This window comes from Ruditapes philippinarum, unplaced genomic scaffold (assembly GCF_026571515.1).
Source record: "Ruditapes philippinarum isolate M1 unplaced genomic scaffold, ASM2657151v2 ctg4827_1_1_1_1, whole genome shotgun sequence".
NCBI lineage: Eukaryota > Metazoa > Mollusca > Bivalvia > Venerida > Veneridae > Ruditapes > Ruditapes philippinarum.
The window spans coordinates 95,958-120,635 of record NW_026865223.1 but is presented as its reverse complement, the minus strand read 5'-3'; the positions used below and the strand labels follow the sequence as shown (position 1 = coordinate 120,635).

The 24,678-nt window shown below is 34.0% G+C and overlaps 1 protein-coding gene across 1 annotated transcript in view; it reads left to right on the top strand.

Moving 5' to 3' along the window:
• LOC132728246 (serine/threonine-protein phosphatase 6 regulatory ankyrin repeat subunit A-like) overlaps positions 1–24,678 on the top strand; it is a 32,223-nt gene that overhangs the window by 1,380 nt on the left and 6,165 nt on the right. Inside the window, exons 2-8 of the mRNA XM_060713854.1 lie at positions 1,729–1,812; positions 3,012–3,161; positions 8,142–8,342; positions 8,996–9,148; positions 9,858–10,061; positions 11,555–11,611; positions 12,290–12,347. Of these exons, the coding sequence (XP_060569837.1) occupies positions 1,729–1,812; positions 3,012–3,161; positions 8,142–8,342; positions 8,996–9,148; positions 9,858–10,061; positions 11,555–11,611; positions 12,290–12,347 (907 nt within the window). The remainder of the gene's footprint in view (positions 1–1,728; positions 1,813–3,011; positions 3,162–8,141; positions 8,343–8,995; positions 9,149–9,857; positions 10,062–11,554; positions 11,612–12,289; positions 12,348–24,678) is intronic.

Here is a 24,678-nt window from a genome sequence, read left to right as displayed (position 1 = left end):
TCTCCTACTTCCAAGTTTCAAAACTAAATGTCAGAATATATGATGTATTGAAAAAAAGAAAAGAAAAATGACACCTCGAAGTGTGTTGGGAATCACTTTGACGAACCATTTTCAGGGCTCTAGCTAGACCAAAATTTTAGGGAGAAGTGACTTCTCCCTCAGGTCCTATCAGGGAGAAGTTTGACGACATAAGGAGAAGTGAAAAAGTGCTTAGCACATTGATTTGAAATTGATCTATAAAAAGGAGTATTACCTATTTATTGATAGTGATATTTGAAGTATAAATTCTAAAACCCTCTATCATCAGACCATTATAATAATTTCTTCCTGATTAACTCCACACACCCCCCTCCCTTAAGAAAATATTCATTGTACAACACATACTGGCAAAATTCTTAATCAAAATTAATGTAAACAATACCTTAAGGAATTTTCATTACTAAACTACATTTTAAGTGCTATTGGACACATTTTAACAAAACAAATTTTCCTTTTGGTAACTTTATTTTTTCATCGTAAAAATCGGCATCGCGAAAATATGTGACAAATGAAAATGTGTCTGTTTCCTGCAAAAACACTTACAATTCTAGTTGTTGTTGACTTTGATTATATTAAATTAAATATCCAATGATTATTTTTAGATTGTTTTTCATCCGCTATTGCAACAGGCATTGACATTGTAAAACAAAATGTTCAAATTTGTAGTTTACCGCATAATTTACCGACGTTTATGTAACTTTTTGACTGCTGTTTTTTACTTGTCCAAAATTGGTTTAATGTGGGTCAATATTTTTTAAGTTCTTTAACAAATTTCATTTTTACTATCAAACCGGTATCAAACCATTTACTTGTGCTTCTGTGTGTATTACTTTATAATAAATTTATATGCAAGTAAATTTACACGGTCTGTGTGAGGTTGCGTGTATTTACTGTCAAATATGGTAAGAGCAATTCAGGGTGTAATCTTTTCACACTTGCTGATAAAATAGTGGCAGGTGCCGTAAAATTATGCTTAAAATATGTGATGTTTACATCGGCGAATTAAATGGCTATAATGTCCCGGACTCCGATGCATCTGCATATCATGTCACTTAAATGTGTTAATTGATGTCAATTATTGGCAGGAACTGTGCGTCACTAATTCAGTTTGATTTATGCCTGGAGGCGAGGATTAACTTAATTAACATGCGCTGTATGATATTTTAATGTACATGTGGTCAGTAAAAAAGCGCGGCGAAGTCGTTTTCGCTTTGATGTTCAAACTCGGCGAAGTTCTGAAACTTTAGGCGACTAAGTCGCCCAAATCGCCCAGTTGCTAGAGCCCTGATTTTATAAAACATGGATACATTATACATATTATGTAACAGAAAGAGTCGGCATTTTTGTTATACTAGGCAATAGTTTTACCTGTCTGATTGTACACATTAGGTATCAGGCCCTTCTGTACACTAAATTTGGGATTATTATTTTTTTTTTTTACAAGTCTAAGCTAAAAAGCCTGTAGGGTCAGGCATATTTTTCAGGTAAGTTTCAGTGACCTGATCTACACAATATTTAAGCCTTGTCTAGAAGTTCAAATTTGTCAGTACATTGTTACATCGGCCCCCACTAAAGTGAGGTGCAAAAAGTTTTTTCTATGTGGTATAGAGTATCATAAAAATTTGCTTTTATTTTTAATGTACATGTAGTCAAGGTTAGATATAAATATACTCCTTGTTTACTTTGCAGCCTCCTTTAGTTCAAGCTTGCTTCCATGGTGATCCTGATGAAGTTCGAGCTCTGTTATACAAGAAAGAAGATGTCAATTATCAGGTAAATAAAGAATAAAGAAATTATCTTTGTGGGATATTAGATTTTGAAACTCTTGTCTGCGAGCCTATTGATTGTAGCTGAGTGGTAAAGACCACTTACTTTTAAGACTTACCCGTAATCACTGAGTTCAAATCCTATTATATCATTTACATGTAAATATCTGGCTAGCTTTTGGAAGATCAGTGGTTTTAATTAGTGCCTGCGTCTGCCGGTATTAATCATAAATAGTGGTAAATTTTGCAGGAAGACAGTTTCTGGTCTTAAAGATATAGTGTTAAGTGTTGTTCATCTATTGTTAGACTGCTGTGGCATTTAGCTGATACACAATTTAGATTATCTCAAACATTTAGAAGATCTGGCATTTGACAATTCCTACAATTTTTACTATACATGCAATGTACAACTACATGTATCCCTTGCATACAATTTTTCTGATTCAGTGTGTGCTGCAATGGCATATATAAATGATGAGGCGCTGTTATTTGTATTTTCTTTGTGAAAACTACAATGTATTTATTAGGGCTGTAATTGATGGAAAATTTTGTATCAATATATCAAGAGACAAATATCGACGATATATTGATATATTAGCATTGACAGTAATCCAATGAAAAACATTTAAATGTATGTTTTAAATTGGGATCATGGTGTTATGCATGCTTCTATTAGACATTACAAATACTTCACACAAACAGAAAGTTTGTTTTTTTTCTGTTATTTTTGTCACTGACATTTGAAAACAGAGTTTAAAGTTCAAGTTAGCCAAGAAAACTAGAAAGAGTGACTTCTCTTATTAGGCAAAAAAGAGAGGTATATTAACTAACAGAAATAAAAAAAATTATATTTGAAAGTGTGTATCGATATCATATTGAATCGGATGATGAATATCGATGATACATCGATATTGCGATATTCAATTACAGCCCTAGTATTAATAGACTGTTCTAAATTCAAAGCATAGCAAGTCTAAAATGCAGGGCAATTTTTAAATTTTAGGAAGTATAACATTGTGTATTTGCAAAAGGTTAAGGAGGAGAAAAAAAACTTTTTGTAAATTGAATTTTAGGGGGGAAAACTTCAAGATTTTAAGGAATTTTCGCGAGGGCAAGCAGCCTTTAAATGGCCCATGCTCTAGAAGGAAAACGCAAATTTAGGTAGGTACATTGAAGCGTTAATTCAGATAAATTTATTAATTTCAGGACACTGAGAAAAGAAGTCCCTTACATACTGCAGCCTATTGTGGAGAGGCAGAAATTGCTGACCTGCTTATACTGAATGGTGCACGTGTAAATACAAAAGACAACAAATGGTTGACACCACTACATAGAGCTTGTTGTTCAAAAAGTGAGGTAAGTGTAAAAAAATTTAACCGTTAGCCTTTTGGGCATCTGTGACCAAGTGGTTATGGTCGTCAACTTCACAACACTTGCCTTTCAGCGCTGTAGGTTCCAGCTGGGCAAGCATTGTCAGATTCTACTTGTGAAAAAGCTTATATCCAGCAAGCTTAGAGAACATTGTTAGTTCTATTTTGGTGCCTGTTTATGTCTGAAATAATGAACAACAGGCATCGTCGGAGCGACATAAAATGCCCTCAAAAAATTACCTTTAGTGTTTTAACTGGTTGTACCCATGCAACCAGTGCAGGCCGAGATCAGCGTGCATGTCCATCCTGTCCAATCATAGTTTTGCATATAGATTCAGTAAGTACTTATTTTGATATCTCCCCTAAAAATGATTAATGATTTTGTCCAGATTGAAGGGTGGACCAGGCCATTTCTGATATTAAGTGTGTTTGGATTTAACAATATTTTTGTAGTATTGACATGATTGAGATAATTTGAAGTGTTTGCCAGGATAAAACTTTTTTATTTATTTACTACATCATTTAATGAATGAGAGACAATATAAATTTGTATATATCCATCCAAATAGAGAAAATAAATAAATAACTAATTTAAAAAGTGGCTGCATGGCCGAGTTGTGAATATGTCAAACTAATAATCCTATGATCACTAGCCATATGGGTTCAAACCCTGCCGGGGACAAGCCTTTGTTTCTTTGAGCAAAAATTTTTACATTCATTGTTCAGTACTGGTTGGTTCCAGGAACGGATTCAAAAGTTTTTCTATAAGGTTGTAGCTTCCTACACAAATGAACTAAAACAAATTCTGTATAAACCAAAGAATTAAGACAAGTGTTAGCTAGGTTTTAATATCATTGAAGGAAGATAAATCTGTCTCACTGCATCATGTAAAATCTATTTACATTATTGAAATTACTTAAATACAAGAAGGAAAAATGAGTTTTCTTAATTCTCGAGATCAATTTAATTATCTTTAAAGCTACTGTCTCAGAGATAACATGAAAGTATCTTAAAGCGGAATGCTTGTCTAAATTGTACTTAGTCTTGTATTACTTTTGAATGATCTATTATATTCTATCAATGTATATTTAACCAGGTTTTCAACGAAAACCGGGTTATTGTAATGCCGAAGTCGGCGGGCGTGTGGGCGGGCGGGCATCAACTTTTGGTTTCCGGTCAATAACTTGAGTTTGCTTTGCCCTATTGACACCAAACTTGGTGTGTAGGTAGCTTATATCAAGAGGCAGCTTGGGATTGCTACCCAGGTGTCTGTGATCAAGGTCACTGTTACTAAAAATAGAAATTCAGTTTCCGCTCAATAACTTGAGTTTGCTTTGCCCTATTGACACCAAACTTGGTGTGTAGGTAGCTTATATCAAGAGGCAGCTTGGGATTGCTACCCAGGTGTCTGTGATCAAGGTCACTGTTACTAAAAATAGAAATTCAGTTTCCGCTCAATAACTTGAGTTTGCTTTGGACTATTGACACTAAACTTGGTGTATGGATAGCTCATATCAAGAGGCAGCTTGGGATTGCTACCCAGGTGTCTGTGATCAAGGTCAAGGTCACTGTTACTAAAAATAGAAATTCAGTTTCCGCTCAATAACTTGAGTTTGCTTTGACTTATTGACACCAAACTTAATGTATGGGTAGCTCATATCAAGAGGCAGCTTGAGATTGCTACCCAGGTGTATGTGATCAAGGTCAAGGTCACTGTTACTTAAAATAGAAATTCAGTTTCTGCTCAATAACTCGAGTTTGCTTTGACCTATTGACACCAAACTTGGTGTGTAGGTAGCTTATATCAAGGGGCAGCTTGGGATTGCTACCCAGGTGTCTGTGATCAAGGTCAAGGTCACTGTTACTAAAAACAGAAATTCAGTTTCCGCTCAATAACTTGAGTTTGCTGTGGCCTATTGACACCAAACTTGATGAATGGGAAGCTTATATCAAGAGGCAGCTTGGGATTGCTACCCATGTGTCTGTGATCAAGGTTAATGTATTTAGTTTTCATGTTATAACTTGAGTTTGCTTTGACCTTTCACCAAACTTGCTGAGTGGCAGCTTTGGATTGCCACTTACATATCTGGGAGCAAGTTCAAGGTCATTTGCTTACAATATAATTTTCAGCTTCTACTCAATAACTTCAGTGCACTTTGACCTATTGATTGCTGTCACATCAAAACTTGGTCGTTGAAAACCTGGTTTTCGTCGCATTGCGGCGCTTCTTGTTTTCTTTTAGACTTACATAATAAAAGGAGCATTTTTCTTTTTAGTTAATTGAATACTTTAATAATTAAAAAAACAATTAAGTGTTTATTTATTAGCTCACCTGTCACAAAGTGACAGGGTGAGCTTTTGTGATCGCTTTTCGTCCGGCGTCCGTCCGTCGTCCGTCCGTCCGTCGTCCGTCGTCCGTCCGTAAACTTTTGCTTTAAATGACATCTCCTCATAAACCACTGAGCCAATTTCATCCAAACTTCACAGGAATGTTCCTTTGGTGGTCACCTTTAAAAATTGTTCAAAGAATTTAATTCCATGCAGAACTCTGGCCGCCATGGCAACCAAAAGAAAAATCTTTAAATATCTTCTTTTAAACAACCCTAAGAGCTAGAGCTTAGATATTTGGCATGAAACATCTTCTAGTGAGTGTCTACCAAGTTTGTTCAAATAAAAGCCCTGGGGTCAAAATTGGCCCCGCCCCAGGGGGTCATTGATTTTCCCTATATGCATATAGTAAAAACTTAAAAAATCTTCTTTTAAAGAACCCAAAGAGCTAGAGCTAAGATATTTAGCATGAAACATCTTCTACTGAGTGTCTACCAAGTTTGTTCAAATAAAAGCCTTGGGGTCAAAATTGGCCCTGCCCCGGGGGTCATTGATTTTCCCTATATGCATATAGTAAAAACTTAAAAAATCTTCTTTTAAAGAACCGTAAGAGCTAGAGCTTAGATATTTGGCATGAAACATCTTCTAGTGAATGTCTACCAAGCTTGTTCAAATAAAAGCCCTGGGGTCAAAATTGGCCCCGCCCCAGGGGGTCATTGATTTTCCCTATATGCATATAGTAAAAACTTAAAAAATCTTCTTTTAAAGAACCCAAAGAGCTAGAGCTAAGATATTAAGCATGAAACATCTTCTAGTGAGTGTCTACCAAGTTTGTTCAAATTAAAGCCTTGGGGTCAAAATTGACCCTGCCCCGGGGGGTCATTGATTTTCCCTATATGCATATAGTAAAAACTTAAAAAGTCTTCTTTTAAAGAACCATAAGAGCTAGAGCTTAGATATTTGGTATGAAACGTCTTCTAGTGAATGTCTACCAAGTTTGTTCAAATAAAAGCCCTGGGGTCAAAATTGACCCCGCTCCAGGGGGTCATAGATTTTCCCTATATGCATATAGTAAAAACTTAAAAAATCTTCTTTTAAAGAACCCAAAGAGCTAGAGCTAAGATATTTAGCATGAAACATCTTCTAATGAGTGTCTACCAAGTTTGTTCAAATAAAAGCCCTGGGGTCAAAATTGGCCCCCCCCGGTGCCCCAAAATATAGTAAAACTTAAAAAATCTTCTTTTAAAGAACTCAAAGAGCTAGAGCTAAGATATTTAGCATGAAACATGTTCTAATGGGTGTCTACCAAGTATGTTCAAATAAAAAGCCCTGGGGTGAAAACTGGCCCAGCCCGGTGGGGGTCATTGATTTTCCTTATATGTGTATAGCAAAAACTTAAAAAATCTTCTTTGAAAAAACCCAAATAGCTAGAGTTTAGATATTAAGCATGAAACATCTTTAAGTAAATATCTACAAAGTTTGTTCAAATGAAAGCCTGGGGGTCAAAACTGGCCCTTCCCCAGGGGTGTCATTGTTTTTAACTATATGTGTATAGTAAAAACTTAAAAAATCTTCTTTTAAAAAACCCCAATGAGCTAGAACTTAGATGTTTTAGCATGAAACATCTTCTTATGGGTGTCTACCAAGTCTGTTCAAATAAACAAATAAAAGCCCTTGGGTAAAAATTGGGGTGGGGGGGCTATATACAGGTGAGCGACCTCAGGGCCATCATGGCCCTCTTGTTTTAATATTTTATGAATTATACGTATAAATGTTTTGTTGAATTCTATTTTGTTAATTATTGTCCCCTATATATCATAGTATTAAACACATCATAGCAGCACATAGATAGCATATATTATAATATAGCCTTGATTTTCATTAAGGTATGACCATCTTAACACCAACATTTTAAACATTACCAGATATTTGAGAATTGAATAAAATGTAAAAGTACACAATTTCAAACCATTTTCCGTTTTGTTTTAGAGAATAAATGTTTTCAGATTTAAACCTTATTTTGTAGTTCCCAATATGCCCGCCACTGTCTATCTGTAGACGCCAACTTAATTGGACTTTGGGGGTTATTTCCCTTAGTAAAATTTTATAGAAACCATATACATGTATTTAAACTTAACTGTGTTCTTTTGCCTTTTAATTACAACACAACAATTTTGTCTTATATACAGAAATCATGTCTTTAATTACAACTTAACAATTTTTTTATATATACAGAAATCATATCTTTTAATTACAACATGACAATTTTGTCCTATATACAGTATTCTTTTAATTACAACACAACAATTTTGTCCTATATACTGTATTCCTTTAATTACAACACGACAATTTTGTCCTATATACAGTATTCCTTTAATTACAACACGACAATTTTGTCCTATATACTGTATTCCTTTAATTACAACACGACAATTTTGTCCTATATACAGTATTCCTTTAATTACAACACGACAATTTTGTCCTATATACTGTATTCCTTTAATTACAACACAACAATTTTGTCCTATATACTGTATTCCTTTAATTACAACACGACAATTTTGTCCTATATACAGTATTCCTTTAATTACAACACGACAATTTTGTCCTATATACTTTATTCTTTTATCTACAACAGGACACAGTAAAAACCCTCCTAAAACATCAAGCTGATGTGAATGCACGTGACAAGAACTGGCAGACTCCGCTGCATGTGGCCGCAGCAAATAATGCCGTGCGATGTGCCGAGGCTTTTATTCCACATTTAACCAATGTGAACGTGTCAGATAGAGGAGGCCGGACAAGTCTACATCATGCTGCTTTCAACGGCCATAAAGAGGTATTTATGCTTTTTTAAATGTCTAGAAATTGATATATGTACCTTGTACCTACGTTCGTACACTTCTGGGGTCTGTTTTTTTAGCTCAAAAAGGCGAGTATCAGATTTGTGATCTTGGAGTTGCTTGGATGAGGTCAATATCTCAATGACAGTCGATGTCAGTTATTATACTTGTACCTTGGACCCACTTTTCATACTCTACTGGCGACCATCCACCTAGCTGAATAGGGAGAGTATCAGCTTTATAATTGGGAGTTGTTCAAGTTAGGTGAATATCTGTATGACAACTGATCTCAAGCGTTGAGTCTATTGGTCATAACAGCAAAATTTCCCTTTGGCAATTTATTGCGGGGAATTGGTCTCGTGGTCATTTGTCTCTCACCACTGATTCAGAAATTAGTTGTAAATTGTTCACAAAAAATTGGCCATTACTGGTTAGATATCCAGGAAAGATGGTAAGTTGGACCGATTACTTAGGTATGGCCAATGGATGAATGTGTTGAAATTAGCATCACTGCCTTATTTTCAGTTCTAGAATAATAACTAGTAATAAAAACTTGGCATCAATTTGGATTTTTTGGTTACTCTTATTATCTAGTTATGATTCTGTTTCTTTGATATACAAATATATTATATTTTGTGGTTATTTTTAGATGATAAAGCTATTATTAGACCAAGGAGCGACCATTAATGCCTTTGATAAAAAGGACCGTAGAGCAATACACTGGGCGGCCTACATGGGTCATGTAGAGATTGTTAAAATGCTGGTTGATCATGGTGCTGAATTAAACTGTCAAGATAAACAGGTATGTCAACTTTTTGAATCTTTGAAACCAAAATAATTTAACCCCTGCCACCATTATAGAGCCTGGTCAGCGACTGCATTCAAACAATCTGATGCAAATTAAACAACAACAAGATGCAGTTTGAAGCAGAAAAAGATAAAATGGTATTATGCTCATTCAAGGGTATATAGTGAGTATGCAGGTGAAAGTCAGTATAAGTTTATAGTTTGCCTTAGTTCCTTTTAATTTTATAATTTACTTTGCATGAACCATAACTCACATGGCTCAAGGAAATTCTGAAAATATCCATCAGAATTTACACGTAAAATTCAATTTATAAAAAAGAGTGGGACAGTCTTTTTATATTTTAGGGAGATTTAATGTTTTATCCTGAACATTTTCCAATATCAACTGTTTGTCAATCACCATTATAAAGTCAATCTTTTGAAATGTACAGTCAATTCAGCTCAACTTGAACACGGAAAAATGAGCAAACTTGACAATGGAAAAATAGCATAATGTCACTTGAACTATACAAGTTTAGGGAGGGATGGGGGGGGAGGTTACTGAAAATTATATTATGGTCAAATTTAATTTCTGTTAATTATGTTCAATGCCTTTTAAATTTCTGCCACATCTAAGACCATTTAATTTCTGTTACTTTATTTGTCTTTAATTAAGTAGAAGATACTTATTTTTCCATGTTAATAAACGCCCCTTTATTTTATAGATGTATACCCCACTTCATGCATCCTCATCGAGTGGTCAAGTGAGTGTTGCCAAATTACTGCTAGAGTTAGGTGTAGAGGTGGATGCAGTCAATTGCTATGGTAACACAGCACTTCACGTGGCCTGTCATAACGGACAAGATGTGGTGGTTCAGGAATTACTTGGGTACGGGGCACAGATTGATGCCGTCAATAATCTTGGACTGGTAAGTGAATATTTTTGTGCCCCCACGTTAGTGGCAGGCATTTAGATTTACCCTTCTCCGTCCGTCCTTCCGCCCGTCCGTCCGTTCACTTTTGTGTCGCACGTACCTCAAAAAGTATTTGACCTAGAGTCATGAAACTTTACAGGAATGTTGATCAGCATGTGTAGTTGTGCACCTGGGTATTTTTCGTCTGGGATATTTTTAGTATTTTCAGAGTTTTATTGCCCTTGACTTAGTAAAAATTTTGGCAATTTTCAACTTGTGTCGCATGTAAACTCAAAAAGTATTTTGACTTAGAGTCATGAAACTTTACAGGAATGTTGATCAGCATGTGTAGTTGTGCACCTGGGGTAAATTTTTCGTTTTGGATATTTTTAGTATTTTCAGAGTTATTGCCCCTTGTCTTAGTAAAATTTTGCAATTTTCAACTTGTGTCGCATGTAACTAAAAAAGTATTTGACCTAGAGTCATGAAACTTTACAGGAATGTTGATCAGCATGTGTAGTTTGTGCACCTGGGTATTTTCGTCTGGGATATTTTTTTAGTATTTTCAGATTTATTGCCCTTGACTTAGTAAAATTTTGCAATTTTCAACTTGTGTCGCACGTAACTAAAAAAGTATTTGATCTAGAGTCATGAAACTTTACAGGAATGTTGATCAGCATGTGTAGTTGTGCACCAGATATTTTCGTCTGGATTTTTTATGTAGTATTTTTTTTAGAGTTATTGCCCTTCAACTTAGAAAATTTTTGCAATTTTCAACTTGGTGTTGAAAGTTACTCAAAAAGGATTTGACATAGTCATTAAACCTTATGGGCAGGTTGCTCAGCATATTTAGATTTGCACCTTGGGTTTCGCTTGTGGATTTATCCAGTATTTGTAGAGTTATTTCCCTTGACTTAGTAAAAAGATTGACAGAACAGTGGCGCGGTGGGGGCACCCGTGTCCTATGGACACATTTCTAGTTCTTATCTAGTTACTTGAGATCAAAACTAATAAATACACATTTAACAAAAAAGGTTTTTAATTGTGTAACAATGAAGAAAATGCATACATGTGCACAGTTTTAAATGAAAAATTGAACTTTGATATCAGCTGACCTAAGTAATTTGATGAAGTGAGCTACTGTCTTGTCCTATGATGTACAGCAATGAATTTTGGTGGATAGGCACAGTTTTAGATGTAAAATTGAACTTTGTACGTAATTTGATGAAGTGACCTACTGTTTTGTCCTTTGATGTACAGCTACAGTGGCTCTTGTTCAAATTTTTTTTTAGACTCAATTAATTAATTTTTGGATATTTGCGTATCATAAATATTAATGAAATAAACATTGCAGACACATTAATTTCATGTTATACTGAAAATCCAGTATTATTCGCAATGTTTTAATTTTCGCTGTTATTCGCAATTCTTTTGCTGTGCGAATTCATGATGCGAGTTTATTATTGCAATGTTACTTTTATATATACATGAATATTTATGTTTTTCAGACACCATTACATTATGCCGCAGCATCTACTCATGGTGGTATATGTGTTGAGATCCTGGTAATCAAAGAGGGGCCTCAAACAAAATTACAGTAAATATTCCATTGTTATTTGAATAATTGTCGAAAGGTTCAATTATAATATTCTCGAAGCAGAGATATATTTTGGCCATATACTAGTCTTTTTATAAGTGCAGTAATGGGTTAACTTCTATAAAATTGAATATGGAGTTAACCTGTGACTGCACCAGCATGACAATACACACATTTGCTTCACATTAGGTTTTAATTGGGTTCTTGAATATTTAGTATAATAATATACTTTAATATACATATTGATATAAATTTCAATACCACGTCCATATTTTAAAGCAGTTTTGTCAAAGATTATTTCAGCTTTTTTTTGAAGACTTTGCCATGTAAACGATTTTCTTTTAATATTAAATATTGTCACCTAAGTGCAGTTACAGGTTAAGTCCCATTGGTTTAAAATAGGATTTAGACCATTACTGCATTTAGGTGATGAATGATTAAATGCCATTTCCATTTTAAAGCTATTAAATGTATCCTAGTCTATAACCGAATATGTTTTTTTTTTTTTACTTTTAAAGATGAATCCTATGATAACCGTTTCTTAATTTCAGGTCAAAATTTGTTATGTTCTTTTAGCAGTTTTAACATTAAGCCCTATGTTGACAGCCTATTCATGGCAAAAGCCTTTACATTCTTTTATTAGCAGGAAAATAAACAAGAAAATGTAACCAAAGTTGCAGATGCCAAGGGCAGTAATACAGGAAGTATGTTAATCCAGCAGAGAATTACCTCCCTTGTCAATGGGGAAATATTTGCATATTCCAGTGGTCATGAATATTCATGTGCATGATATTCTAAATATAATGCCATCAAGATCTGTGATACTCTCTTATTGTACTATAGATTCTGCTTTGTAAAAGATTTATCTCTGAATTATGAAGTAGATGAAGAAAAAAAAGAGGATAAAATGATAAAAGATATAAAAATAACATGAGCCATTGTTCAAACATTAATTGAAATGTTTTTGAAATAAGGGACACTTTTCAAAAAAAAAATTAATCCTGAATTTGCATATTTTGTGACATGGACTTGACCTGCATTGAATTTGGATCGGTCCATTGCTGATCTAAAGGGTTCCACTTCTGCATATGATTAAAATAAGTAGCTAAAAGTGTAGAGTCTGGGCAGATGGCTAGCCAAACACATTTTACTACTAGTTAAAGCTTCATGCCTCCAGATGAGCAAAACTATTTCAAGAAAGTCAAATTTGAGAAAAATGTAATGATATTTTTTAAAAGGTGAAAAGATTCAATAGTCAAGTAATTATAATAATTTACGTGTTATTCAAGTATTAATTTACATGTTATGTGCGATTTAATGACACACATTGCAGTATTTATCTCTATATTAGGGGCGTCCGTGGCCGAGTGGTTAAGGTCATTGACTTCAAACCACTTGCCTTTCACTGCTGTGGGTTCAAAGTCCGATAGGGACTTTGGATTCTTTCGAGTTAGGAAGCTATCCAGCTAGCTTATGGAACGTCGTTGGTTCTACCCAAGTGCCTGTTCATGCCTGAAATAATGCACGGAAGGGCACCTGAGGTCTTCCTCCACCAGTAAAGATAAAACGTCGCGATATGACCTATACTGTGACAATGTGACGTTAAACCCAAAACAATTCAAACAATCTCTATATTTCAACTGCGTGACTGATGCAGCAAGGGCTGTATTTGCATAATTTGACCTTTCTTTGGTTATTTGATTGGATTGTAAGTGCCGCTTGCAGAGACTGTAAATTATTTCCTCTGTTCCCTTCACAACATTTTACTTTTTAATAAATTTTCATATTTTTTTGTTAAATTAGCGTAAATCTGGAGGTATGCTGCTTTATTAAGATATTGTGCTATTTAATGTATGGGCAATATCTGCCCTCCAAAAGATTATGACCAAAATGAAAAGATGACTGTACATAAGATATCATTTATTATGAAGGCAGACTGATCTGACTCTATATTTATGGCAAAGACTGTTTATTTATTTTCAGTACCAGCTTTTGAATGATTAAATATAGATCATGATTAAATAAAGATCTTTTACAAACAGATATTCTCTTGAAATATTCCAAGTCTTGTGATGGACTATGAATGTACATGTATTATACTAGATATATCATTCTCTTCTTATTTCAGCCTTTGCATTATTCAGAATGTCATGTATACAGTGCTGCACTCTTTTCAGTGTCTGAATCCCTTACATACATTGATCTTAGAAAAATATTCTTTTCCATTATGAACATAATGTTAAAATGGTCCCAAAATATTTATTAGTTTACAACATCATAATTTTTTAATAAAACTTTAAGGTTGAATCCATTTTGAAGGGGAAAATATATGGACTTGAGTTAAGGCTTGAAATAAAACAGCAAATTTTTTTGTTGATTTTACATATATGCACAGAATTAGTTGATATGATATATTAAATACTTATTTTTTAGCTCACCTGTCACAAAGTGACAGGGTGAGCTTTTGTGATCGCTTTTCGTCCGGCGTCCGTCTGTCGTCCGTCCGTAAACTTTTACTTTAAATGACATCTCCTCATAAACCACTAAGCCAATTTCATCCAAACTTCACAGGAATGTTCCTTTGGTGGTCACCTTTAAAAATTGTTCAAAGAATTTAATTCCATGCAGAACTCTGGTTGCCATGGCAACAAAAAGAAAAAACTTTAAATATCTTCTTTTAAAAAACCGAAAGAGCTAGAGCTTAGATATTTGGCATGAAACATCTTCTAGTGAGTGTCTACCAAGATTGTTCAAATAAAAGCCCTGGGGTCAAAATTGGCCCCGCCCCCGGGGGGTCATTGATTTTCCCTATATGTATATAGTAAAAACTTAAAAAAAAATCTTCTTTTAAAGAACTCAAAAGCTAGAGCTAAGATTTTAGCATGAAACATGTTCTAATGGGTGGTCTTACCAAGTTTGTTCAAATAAAAAGCCCTGGGGTCAAAATTGGCCCCGCCCCAGGGGGTCATTAATTTTCCCTATATGCATATAGTAAAAACTTAAAAAATCTCCTTTTAAAGAACCCGAAGAGCTAGAGCTTAGATATTTGGCATGAAACATCTTCTAAGTGAGTGTCTACCAAAGATTGTTCAAATAAAAGCCTGGGGTCAAAATTGGCCCCCGCCCCAGGGTGTCATTGATTTTTCCTATATGCATATAGTAAAAACTTAAAAAATCTTTTTTTTTAAAAGAACCCAAAGAGATAGAGCTAAGATATTTAGCATGAAACATCTTCTAATGAGTGTCTACCAAGTTTGTTCAAATAAAAGCCCTGGGATCAAAATTGGCCTCGCCCCAGTGGGTCATTGATTTTCCCTTTATGCATATAGTAAAAATTTAAAAATCTTCTTTTAAAGAACTCATGGAGCTAGAGCTAAGATATTTAGCATGAAACATGTTCTAATGGTTGTCTACCAAGTTTGTTCAAATAAAAGCCCTGGGGTCAAATTGCCCCGCCCCTGGGGGTCATTGATTTTACCTATATGTATATAGTAAAAACTTAAAAAATCTTCTTTTAAAGAACCAAAAGAGCTAGAGCTAAGATATTTAGCATGCAACATGTTCTTAATGGGTGTTCTACCAAGTTTGTTCAAAATAAGAGCCCTGGGTTCAAAATTGGCCCCGCCCGGGGGTCATTGATTTTTCCTTATATGTGTATAGGAAAAACATCTTTGAAAAAAACCCAAATAAGCTAGAGTTTAGATATTAAGCATGAAACATGTTCTATGTAAGTGTCTACAAAGTTTGTTCAAATAAAAGCCCTGGGGTCAAAACTGGCCCCGCCCCAGGGGTGTCATTGTTTTTAACTATATGTGTATAGTAAAAACTTAAAAAATCTTCTTTAAAAAAACACAATGAGCTACAGCTTAGATGTTTAGCATGAAACATCTTCTTATGGGTGTCTACCAAGTTTGTTCAAATAAAAGCCCTTGTTAAAATTGGCCCTGCCGGGGGTAGGGGAGGGCAGATCATTGTTTTTCATTATAAGTGTGTACATGTACATCATGAAACGTCTTCTTATAGGTGTCTTCCAAGTTTGTTCAAATAAAAGCCCTGGGGTTTAAACTGGCCCCGCTCCGGGGGCCTACATACAGGTGAGCGACCTTAGGGCCATCATGGCCCTCTTGTTTTAAATTTTCTATGAAATGGTATGAATTGAGCACCATTTTTGCATGAAATATTAAGATGTTTTTATTTTCAGAATTCATAAATTTCCTAGACTGAGGTAGTCATTGAAGTTGTCTTTGCCCCATATTAAGAAAACTCACAGTATTTTCAGATACGAAATCATTATATTTACATATACATGTGTGTGAATTTTAGACCAGAGATGGTTTGACCCCACTTCATATAACAGCGCGGCACGGTTGGGCGACCAGATCACAAACCCTGATTCAGGACGGGGGTACGAAAGCGCTAGATAAATATGAGAATTGTGTTCTATTATTATTTTATTTATTTATTTGTTTAGTAACAGCTTTGAATAATTAACAGCTTCAGACTTAAATAACAACGTTCATGTTAGAATTAATAATTCTCTTTTTTTTTCTGAGATACTGAGAAGGAACAAGGAAATTTTTTATTTGTGATCAATATTTTTAAAACATCTTTAATATTGTACAGTCAGGCACCTTTACAGTTGTTCTACATATTGCAAAGATAGGCACCTTCTATTTGCCAAACTTTGCAAAGATACAAACCTTAAAAGTTGCCCTTCACAGCAAAGGTACAAACCTTAAAGTTGACCTTTATGGCAAGAATTGCGAAGCAAAAAATTGCCCAACAGGGCATAGATTCAAAAAACCAAAAGTTGCTCTTCATGGCAAAGATAAAAACTGCTAAAAGTTGCCCAACAAGGCAAAGATAAGAACTGCTAAAAGTTGCCCAACAAGGCAAAAATAAGAACCTTAAAAGTTGTGCTTCATGGCAAAGGTACAAGCCTTAAAAGTTACCCTTCATGGCAAAGATAAGAGCTGCTAAAAGTTGCCCAACAAGGCAAAAATAAGAACCTTAAAAGTTGTGCTTCATGGCAAAGGTACAAGCCTTAAAAGTTACCCTTCATGGCAAAGATAAGAGCTGCTAAAAGTTGTCCAACAAGGCAAAAATACAAAAACCCTGAAAGTTGCCCATCATGGCAAAAATAAGAACCTTAAAAAGTTGCCCTTCATGGCAAAGATAGAACTGATAAAAGTTGCCTAACATTGCAAAGAAAGGAATGATAAAGATCAAAAGTTGTCCAATATGGCAGAGATTAAACAAAACTTTGTTTTGTTTATATCCTTGGTTTACAATAATGTATACAATGTATTGTATAAGAAATATTGTATATATATAGCTCAATTTGTTTCTGAATACTTTTGATGCTGGAAGGTTGTCTGTATCATATGTTATTAAAATGCAGAAAGTTTATTCAATAAAGATAATTCAACCTGTGCAAAAATTCACATTAAATAAATGCTATTAAATACAAAATGCTGATTTACTAGTAACTACAAAATGCAAATTAACTACAAAATGCCATTTAATACAAATTGCCAAAGGAGATGAATAACATAAAGCCTTTCTCTGTTATATCAAATTTACAAAATTTAATAGTGGAAAATTATTTCCATTCTTTGCACAAGACTTTAGAAGCAATAATAAAAAAGCAAATAGAAACAATGACAATCTATTAGTTATTGCCTATTGTACAATAGCTGCAGACTCACAGCCAAATTGTAAACCTTGTTATGAAAAAAAAACAACCAAAAAACATCTGAAACTGTCTCTTTTGCAAGAGCTGCATGCAAAAGGTGAAATCTATTTTAAGATTAAACCTTAGCCAACAGCAATAAATTATTTCAAATCTTAGTGAGAAACTAAAAAGAAAAATGTTGTATATCCTCTTGTTTAATTCTTGTTTCTTCTCAGCTTTATATTTTAATAGCTCGTTTTATTTTAAGCATTTCTAGCATGGTCACCTTAGTAACACTCACCAGCATGATTTTCTTTGAGATTTGAAGACATTTTTTAGATAAAGCATAAAGTACTAAACATCCTTTTGTAGCAAATATTATTTGCATATTTTCGTATTTCCATCTAAAAGCATCTCAGCATCTTTTATTATTCTTGTTTAGAATTTCAAAGTGGAGTGAATGGGGTCAAAGGGGGGGGGGGGGGGGGCTACAACATTCTCAATCTAGGGATTTGAGGGTATTTTTCCTATGTTATTGTTTAACTAGGGTCTTAGAATGGCTGATGGCATAGCATGTGCAAATGTTGTTTTTAGCTCAACTATTCGATAAGAATAAGTAGAGCTATTGTAGTCACCCGAGTGTCGGCGTTGGTGTCCGCGTCGGCGTAACCACTTTTGTTAAAGTTTTTGTAATTCCTCAAATATTTTCAAAGTCCATTGACATACGGCTTTGAAACTTTGCACACTTGTTCACCATCATAACCCTAACCTGTTGACAGGGGGAGGTTACTGTATCAAGCATTTTGACAGAATAGTGCCCCTTTTTCAACTTAGAATTTACGTTAAAGTTTTTGTAATACCTCAAATATTTTCAAAGTCCATTGACATATTGCTTTGAAACAAGTTGAAATTTTATACTCTTCTTTGAGAGCATAATAGGACTCTCTCCAAGTCCTATATCTGTAATAGTCGACGGACAGCTTGTGCTTTTTAGCTCACCTGACCACGAAGTGGTCAAGATGAGGTATAGTGATGGGGCTATGTCCGTCGTCCGTCGTCGTGCGTTGTGCGTCGTCAACAATTGGGTTGTTAACAGTCTAGCATTCACAGTTTTGATTGGATCATCATCAAACTTTGTCAGAATGTTTGTCTCAATGAAATACAGATCGAGTTCGAAGATGGGTTATCTCGGGTCAAAAAACTAGGTCACAGGAGCTAAAAATAGAAAAAAGCTTGTTAACACTCTAGAGGCTGCAGTTTTTCATCCAAATATTCTGGAAATTTGTCAGGAAGGTTGTTTTAAAATGATATCTAGGTCAAGTGCGAAGATGGGTCATCTCCGGTCAAAAACTAGGTCACAGGAGCTAAAAATAGAAAAAGCTTGTTAACACTCTAACAATTGGGTTGTTAACAGTCTAGCAGTCACAGTTTTAATTGGATCATCATCAAACTTTGTCAGAATGTTTGTCTCAATGAAATACAGATTGAGTTCGAAGATGGGTTATCTCGGGTCAAACACTAGGTCACAGGAGCTAAAAATAGAAAAAGCTTGTTAACACTCTAGAGGCTGCAGTTTTCGTCCAAATATTCTTGAAATTTGTCAGGAAAGTTGTTTTGATGATTTCTAGGTCAAGTTCGAAGATGGGTCATCTCCGGTCAAAAACTAGGTCACAGGAGCTAAAAATAGAAAAAGCTTGTTAACACTCTAGTGGCTGCAGTTTTCATCCAAATATTCTGGAAATTTGTCAGGAAAGTTGTTTTGATGATTTCTAGGTCAAGTTCGAAGATGGGTCATCTCCGGTCAAAAACTAGGTCACAGGAGCTAAAAATAGAAAAAGCTTGTTAACACTCTAGTGGCTGCAGTTTTCATCCAAATATTCTGGAAATTTGTCAGGAAGGTTGATTTGATGATATCTAGGTCAAGTTCGAAGATGGGTCATCTCCGGTCAAAAACTAGGTCACAGGAGCTAAAAATAGAAAAAGCTTGTTAACACTCTAGGGGCTGCAGTTTTGATCCAAATATTCTGGAAATTTGTCAGGAAGGTTGTTTAGATGATATCTAAGTTAAGTTCGAAGATGGGTCATCTCCGGTCAAAAACTAGGTCACAGGAGCTAAAAATAGAAAAAGCTTGTTAACACTCTAGTGGCTGCAGTTTTCATCCAAATATTCTAGAAATTTGTCAGGAAGGTTGTTTTGATGATTTCTAGGTAAAGTTAGAAGATGGGTTATCTCAGGTCAAAAACTAGGTCACAGGAGCTAAAAATAAAAAAAGCTTGTTAACACTCTAGTGGCTGCAGTTTTGATCCAAATTTTCTGGAAATTGGTCAGGAAGGTTGATTTGATGATTTCTAGGTCAAGTTTGAATATGGGTCGTGTCCGGTCAAAAATTAGGTCACATTGCCCAAATATGGAAAAATCTTTATAACACACTAGAGGTCACATGTTTGACTCAGTTGTCATCAAACTTGGCCATGATGCTTGTTCAAGACATTGCTTCGATGCGGTTGTGTCAGGTGAGCGATTCAGGGCCATCATGGCCCTCTTGTTTTTGGGTGGGGGTGTTGTAAAAAAAATTACAATGATTTGTTGTTTGGGTTTGTTGATGTCAGTAGTTTTTTTGCATTGTATGTGCACTAGCCTTAGATGCTCTCTTTTCGTAAAGATTGGTAAATGGGAGTTACCACAGCTGTTAAATGGTCAATAGTCTTACCATTTTGTCTTTGAAACATGCTCGAGACCAGGAACATTAATTTTAAGACATGTTTCTGGTTGGCTATTGAGCCAAATGGGCCACAACATTCCTTTCAAAATAAGCTTTTTACCACTCCTGTCTGTGTGTGTTTTGTTGCCTAAATTCTGCATAATTTCCACAGAATCTCTTTTTCTTGCAATCTGAAAATTCCTTCGAGGATCATGTAGGAAACAAAGTAAATGCATGGTCCTGAACTCTTGCTGTAAAATGTAGGAATTTCATTCTTTTTTATCTTTTCCTTATGCAAAAAATATCTACATGCTTTAGTGCTAAGCAACATTTCAAGGAAAAAAAAGAAGCAACCCAGTGGTCAAAAAACATGGAAGGATTTGGAACAGTTTGTGCAGTATTGTATTGGAAAAGACTGCAACCTAAAGGGAATGGTTCAGCAGAAAGATAGAATATGATAAGACTGGACCCTAAAGGGAATGGTACAGCAGAATGACTGAATATGATTGACAAAATGAATGTTTTTGTTTTTCTAGTGTGATGACGGGAGAACGCCGTTACACATGACTGCCTTGCATGGACGGTTTACTCGTGCCCAAACCCTTATTGAGCATGGTGAGACTACTGACAATATTAATCCACTTACTAATGCTTTAATGTTACCATGGAAACAACTTTAAATTTAAATTATATTTCACGGAAGTCAGGGAAAAAAAAAATATTTCAGGGAAGTAATGAGAGAAAAAAAATCTTTAGGAAAAAGCAAATATTATTGTTGGTACATTTGTATTTTTAAATTTTTGTAAATTATGAAATTAATGTTTTAAATAGACACAGTCTTAATCCAAAATATTTAACTGTAAGTTTTTGCCCAACTTTGTGAAACAAATTATGACAAACTTTTTTTAAATTTAATTTACAAAATCATTCTTAACGTTCTTAATGATCATTTGATATAATATTATATATTTCCCCTAGTTTTGTTTTGGTACAGTACAATAAAAATTTCCCAAAAATGAGAATTAAAAACCACTGCTGTAGCAGTATTCTGTGTTGAAAGTAATGAATACATACCCATTTCCAATTTTGTTGAAAGAAAGCAATAAATTTGTAAAGGAACATTTATTTTCATAATTTGATATCCTTCATTTCAACAACTTTAGACAACTTTCCAATGTTATCATTTTAACAATTCAATTTTCAAGTATCATGGTTTGGTTGAAACTACCCTACCTACCATCTTACTTTACTCAGAGGGTTCTGTCTTTTAATGGGTAAATGTAGTATTTCCCAGACCTATTAATGAATATGATATACTTGACTTCCTTTTTTAAAAATATTTTCCTACTTGATACATTTTCATTTTATGGAGACAACAAATTTGATGAAAATTTTCTAAATTTATCTGCAGGAAACTTAAAAGTATTTATCTGTTACAAGGATTTATCTATAACTGTATCTGAGTTGATTCTCAAATAAATGGATTTATTTTTGTCACCTTTATCTACTGAAGTAGATGATGGATTTATTTTTGTTCCCTATATCAACTGAAGTAGGGAATTTTATTCTTTTTCCAAATATATACAAGTTTAATCCCGTTGAAATGGAAATTGTAAGACTTGTAAGCTATTTTCTTGAATACAAAAAGAAATCAGACGATTAAATTCGACAGTCTATCAGTTAATAGAATTCAATCAACTTAAAAGTGGTTTCCATGGTAACTTATCCTCACTAAACTGTGGCTTTAGCTTGTATGAATTTTGCATTTTTTGTCACAAAATAACTGTTTAAAGCAGTAACATAGACACATTAAACTTAACTGAGGCACATTTAACTTAAAGCAATGATGTGGGAGTTAATAAGTTGGAGACATTAATGCAATAATTTAGGCACATTCATGAATGTATTTAGGTACATTTATGCATTAATTCAGGTACATTAATGCAATAATTTATGTACATTAAAGCAATGATTTAGGCATGTTAATGCATTGGTATAGGCACATTAATGCATTTAGGTATACAATAATTTAGGCATATTTATGCATTAATTTAGGATCATTGATGCATTTACTTAAGCATCTTGATATATTAATAAAAGGATATTATATGAGTAAAAATAATTTATTAAAATTAAAATAACATTAAGTATTATTAAACTTCACTTGACTCAGTCTGTTTCAATACCATAATATGCATCATTTATCAATTTGACCGATCACCCATTGAGTTAATAACTACACTTTAAACGGCACATTGAGGTTCTAAAAATAGCCTTTTTGGAAAATGACAATAGTAAAAAAAAAAGAAATTATTTTGAGGGAAGAGTGGAATTCTTTTGAAAATCTATTGGAAATATAATTATTATTTGAGAATTTATAAGAAAAGAGTATTTTTGTGAATTTTAGAATTCAAAACTATTTTTAAGAATTTGTCGGAAAATGATTTTTTTGTGAATTTTAGGGATTTTTTTTATAATTTATAAGAAAACAATATTTTTGTGGTCTAATAGGGTTAAATGATTGATTTCGATAAATTACTGGAAAAAAATAGAAAATATTTTTATAAAATTTATGGAAAACTTTTTTTTATTATTTTTTGGCACAGGTTTGCTGTCAGATGTTAGGAAATATATTCATGGTTTAGGTACATATGGTATCTTCTCTAGCATGAGTCATGTATGGAATTTGATTTTCCTTCCTAGTACATAGTAGAATAAAGATATATGCCGGAACTCGGAAAATATTGGGGTTTTCCCATCTTATCAGGGAACAAACTTTTACAGTTACAATTCGAAAAAGATATTAATAATAATTACAGTGCATTGATCACTGTTGTGAATGGTAGTACACTGTGAAGTTATAAATTAATAAATGGTAAAAGTTTGTTTGTATTCTGTGATTATATAAAGGGAAAATCCAATATTTGCCGGGTTCCGGATAAGAACTATTTATTTTGGTTGTTATGAATGCATGATTGAATGGTGACATATGCATGTTGCACAATCATGTGTATACTGTGATTAACCCAACATGCTGGAATTTTTTAATGGACTTGTCCAGCTTCTATTTTTAGAACTGTCCATTTTCAATTGTGGGGATGTCAGAATGAAAATTTTAATTTAGTGAGCCAACTGTATGTAGAGCCTTGTCAATCAGCACTGTAGTATAGAGCCTGGTCAGACTGCACTGATGTTCAGGCTGGCCTGATGTACAGGCTAGACTGGCCTAATGTTCAGGCTAGGCTGGCCTAATGTACAGGCTACGCTGGCCTAACGTACTGGCTGGCCTGGCACTATACTGGTGTGGCAAGGGTTAATCATTTTTGGTTCCAGCAGGGTATGGGGTTGATATTTTTGATGGAGATTATTATATATACTCATTTCAAGTTTAAGTTTAATATTTAGTTACAAAAATTGTGCATATTTGGTTTCTTATTTATTTTCATTGCTTAATTATACATATAATTTTTACAAGTTTATTTATTTCAACATAATGCTGTAAAGTTAGATGTACTTTTTTTAATTCGGTTGAAATTATTTTGTAAAATTACATTTAAAAGCATTAGTACATACATTTACCAACAAATAAGATTCATCATGATTTTCTTTGGTGTATACAGCTTATCGTGCTTAAGAAGTTCAGCCATGGAAAAATATTTTCAGAGTCACTTGTCCTGCAGAACAAGTAGCTTCTAAATCCAATGTGCAGACAACATTGTTCTACTAGTCCTGCTTTGAGTTCTCTTAAATTCTACTCGTAATTACGACAAGTGGAATTTTCGGTCTCTGAAGTCAAATGAATGACCAACATTGTTGATAGATTCAGTAATTATTCATAAAAAAATAAAGAATAATACCATTGATATTAAGGTCATAAAAAGACATGACAGTTAACATATGAAAAAATCATAGTAAAATTCTTAGTTCCGGGATTTTTTCTATATAAAGCATTTTGGAACAGATTTTTTTTGTTATTTTACGGGTAGGAGCTGGAAATCTGTATATTTTTGGAAGGGGGAAAAATTTGGGATATAAATAAAGAAATTTTTGAAATTAGGATAGAATATTCCACTGATTAGAGAGGTTATGGGGAAAAGTAGTCTCTATAGATTTTAAGTGATGCAGGCTGGAATTAGATTTAGGTTTCTTGATGCAGATTATGAAATTTGCTGTGCAAATGAAATTTGGTTTAAGGGTTACCGTGGTAATGAATACAAGAAACAGATAAGTGATGTTTTTATTATGTGACTATTGCTGCACTGAGTTGGAGTCTACTTTCTGTAGACTTATGGGGAGATATTATCCGTACTGAAGGCCCTGGGGAAGGTTTTTGATTGTTTGCCAGGATTTTTGAAAAAAAAGCACTGGTTTTGACTGTGTTTGCTAGCCAGGTGGCGCTCCAATCCAATCTCTGATTCAGACCTGTCAATTCACAAATCATATCATGAATCATCTAATTGTTTTAATTCTGAATGAAATTAATGAATCAAAAATGTTGTTTAAAAAGAAATTTAAATGAAAAACTAAAAGTATATGTAAAAAATGAGTTCTACGTAATTCCTATAACAACAGATATGAATATGAAGTTTAGCTGACAGTAAATGTTTGAGAACAGGGTAAATGCATATGAATGTAAAGAAGATAAAGTTTAACAGTGAA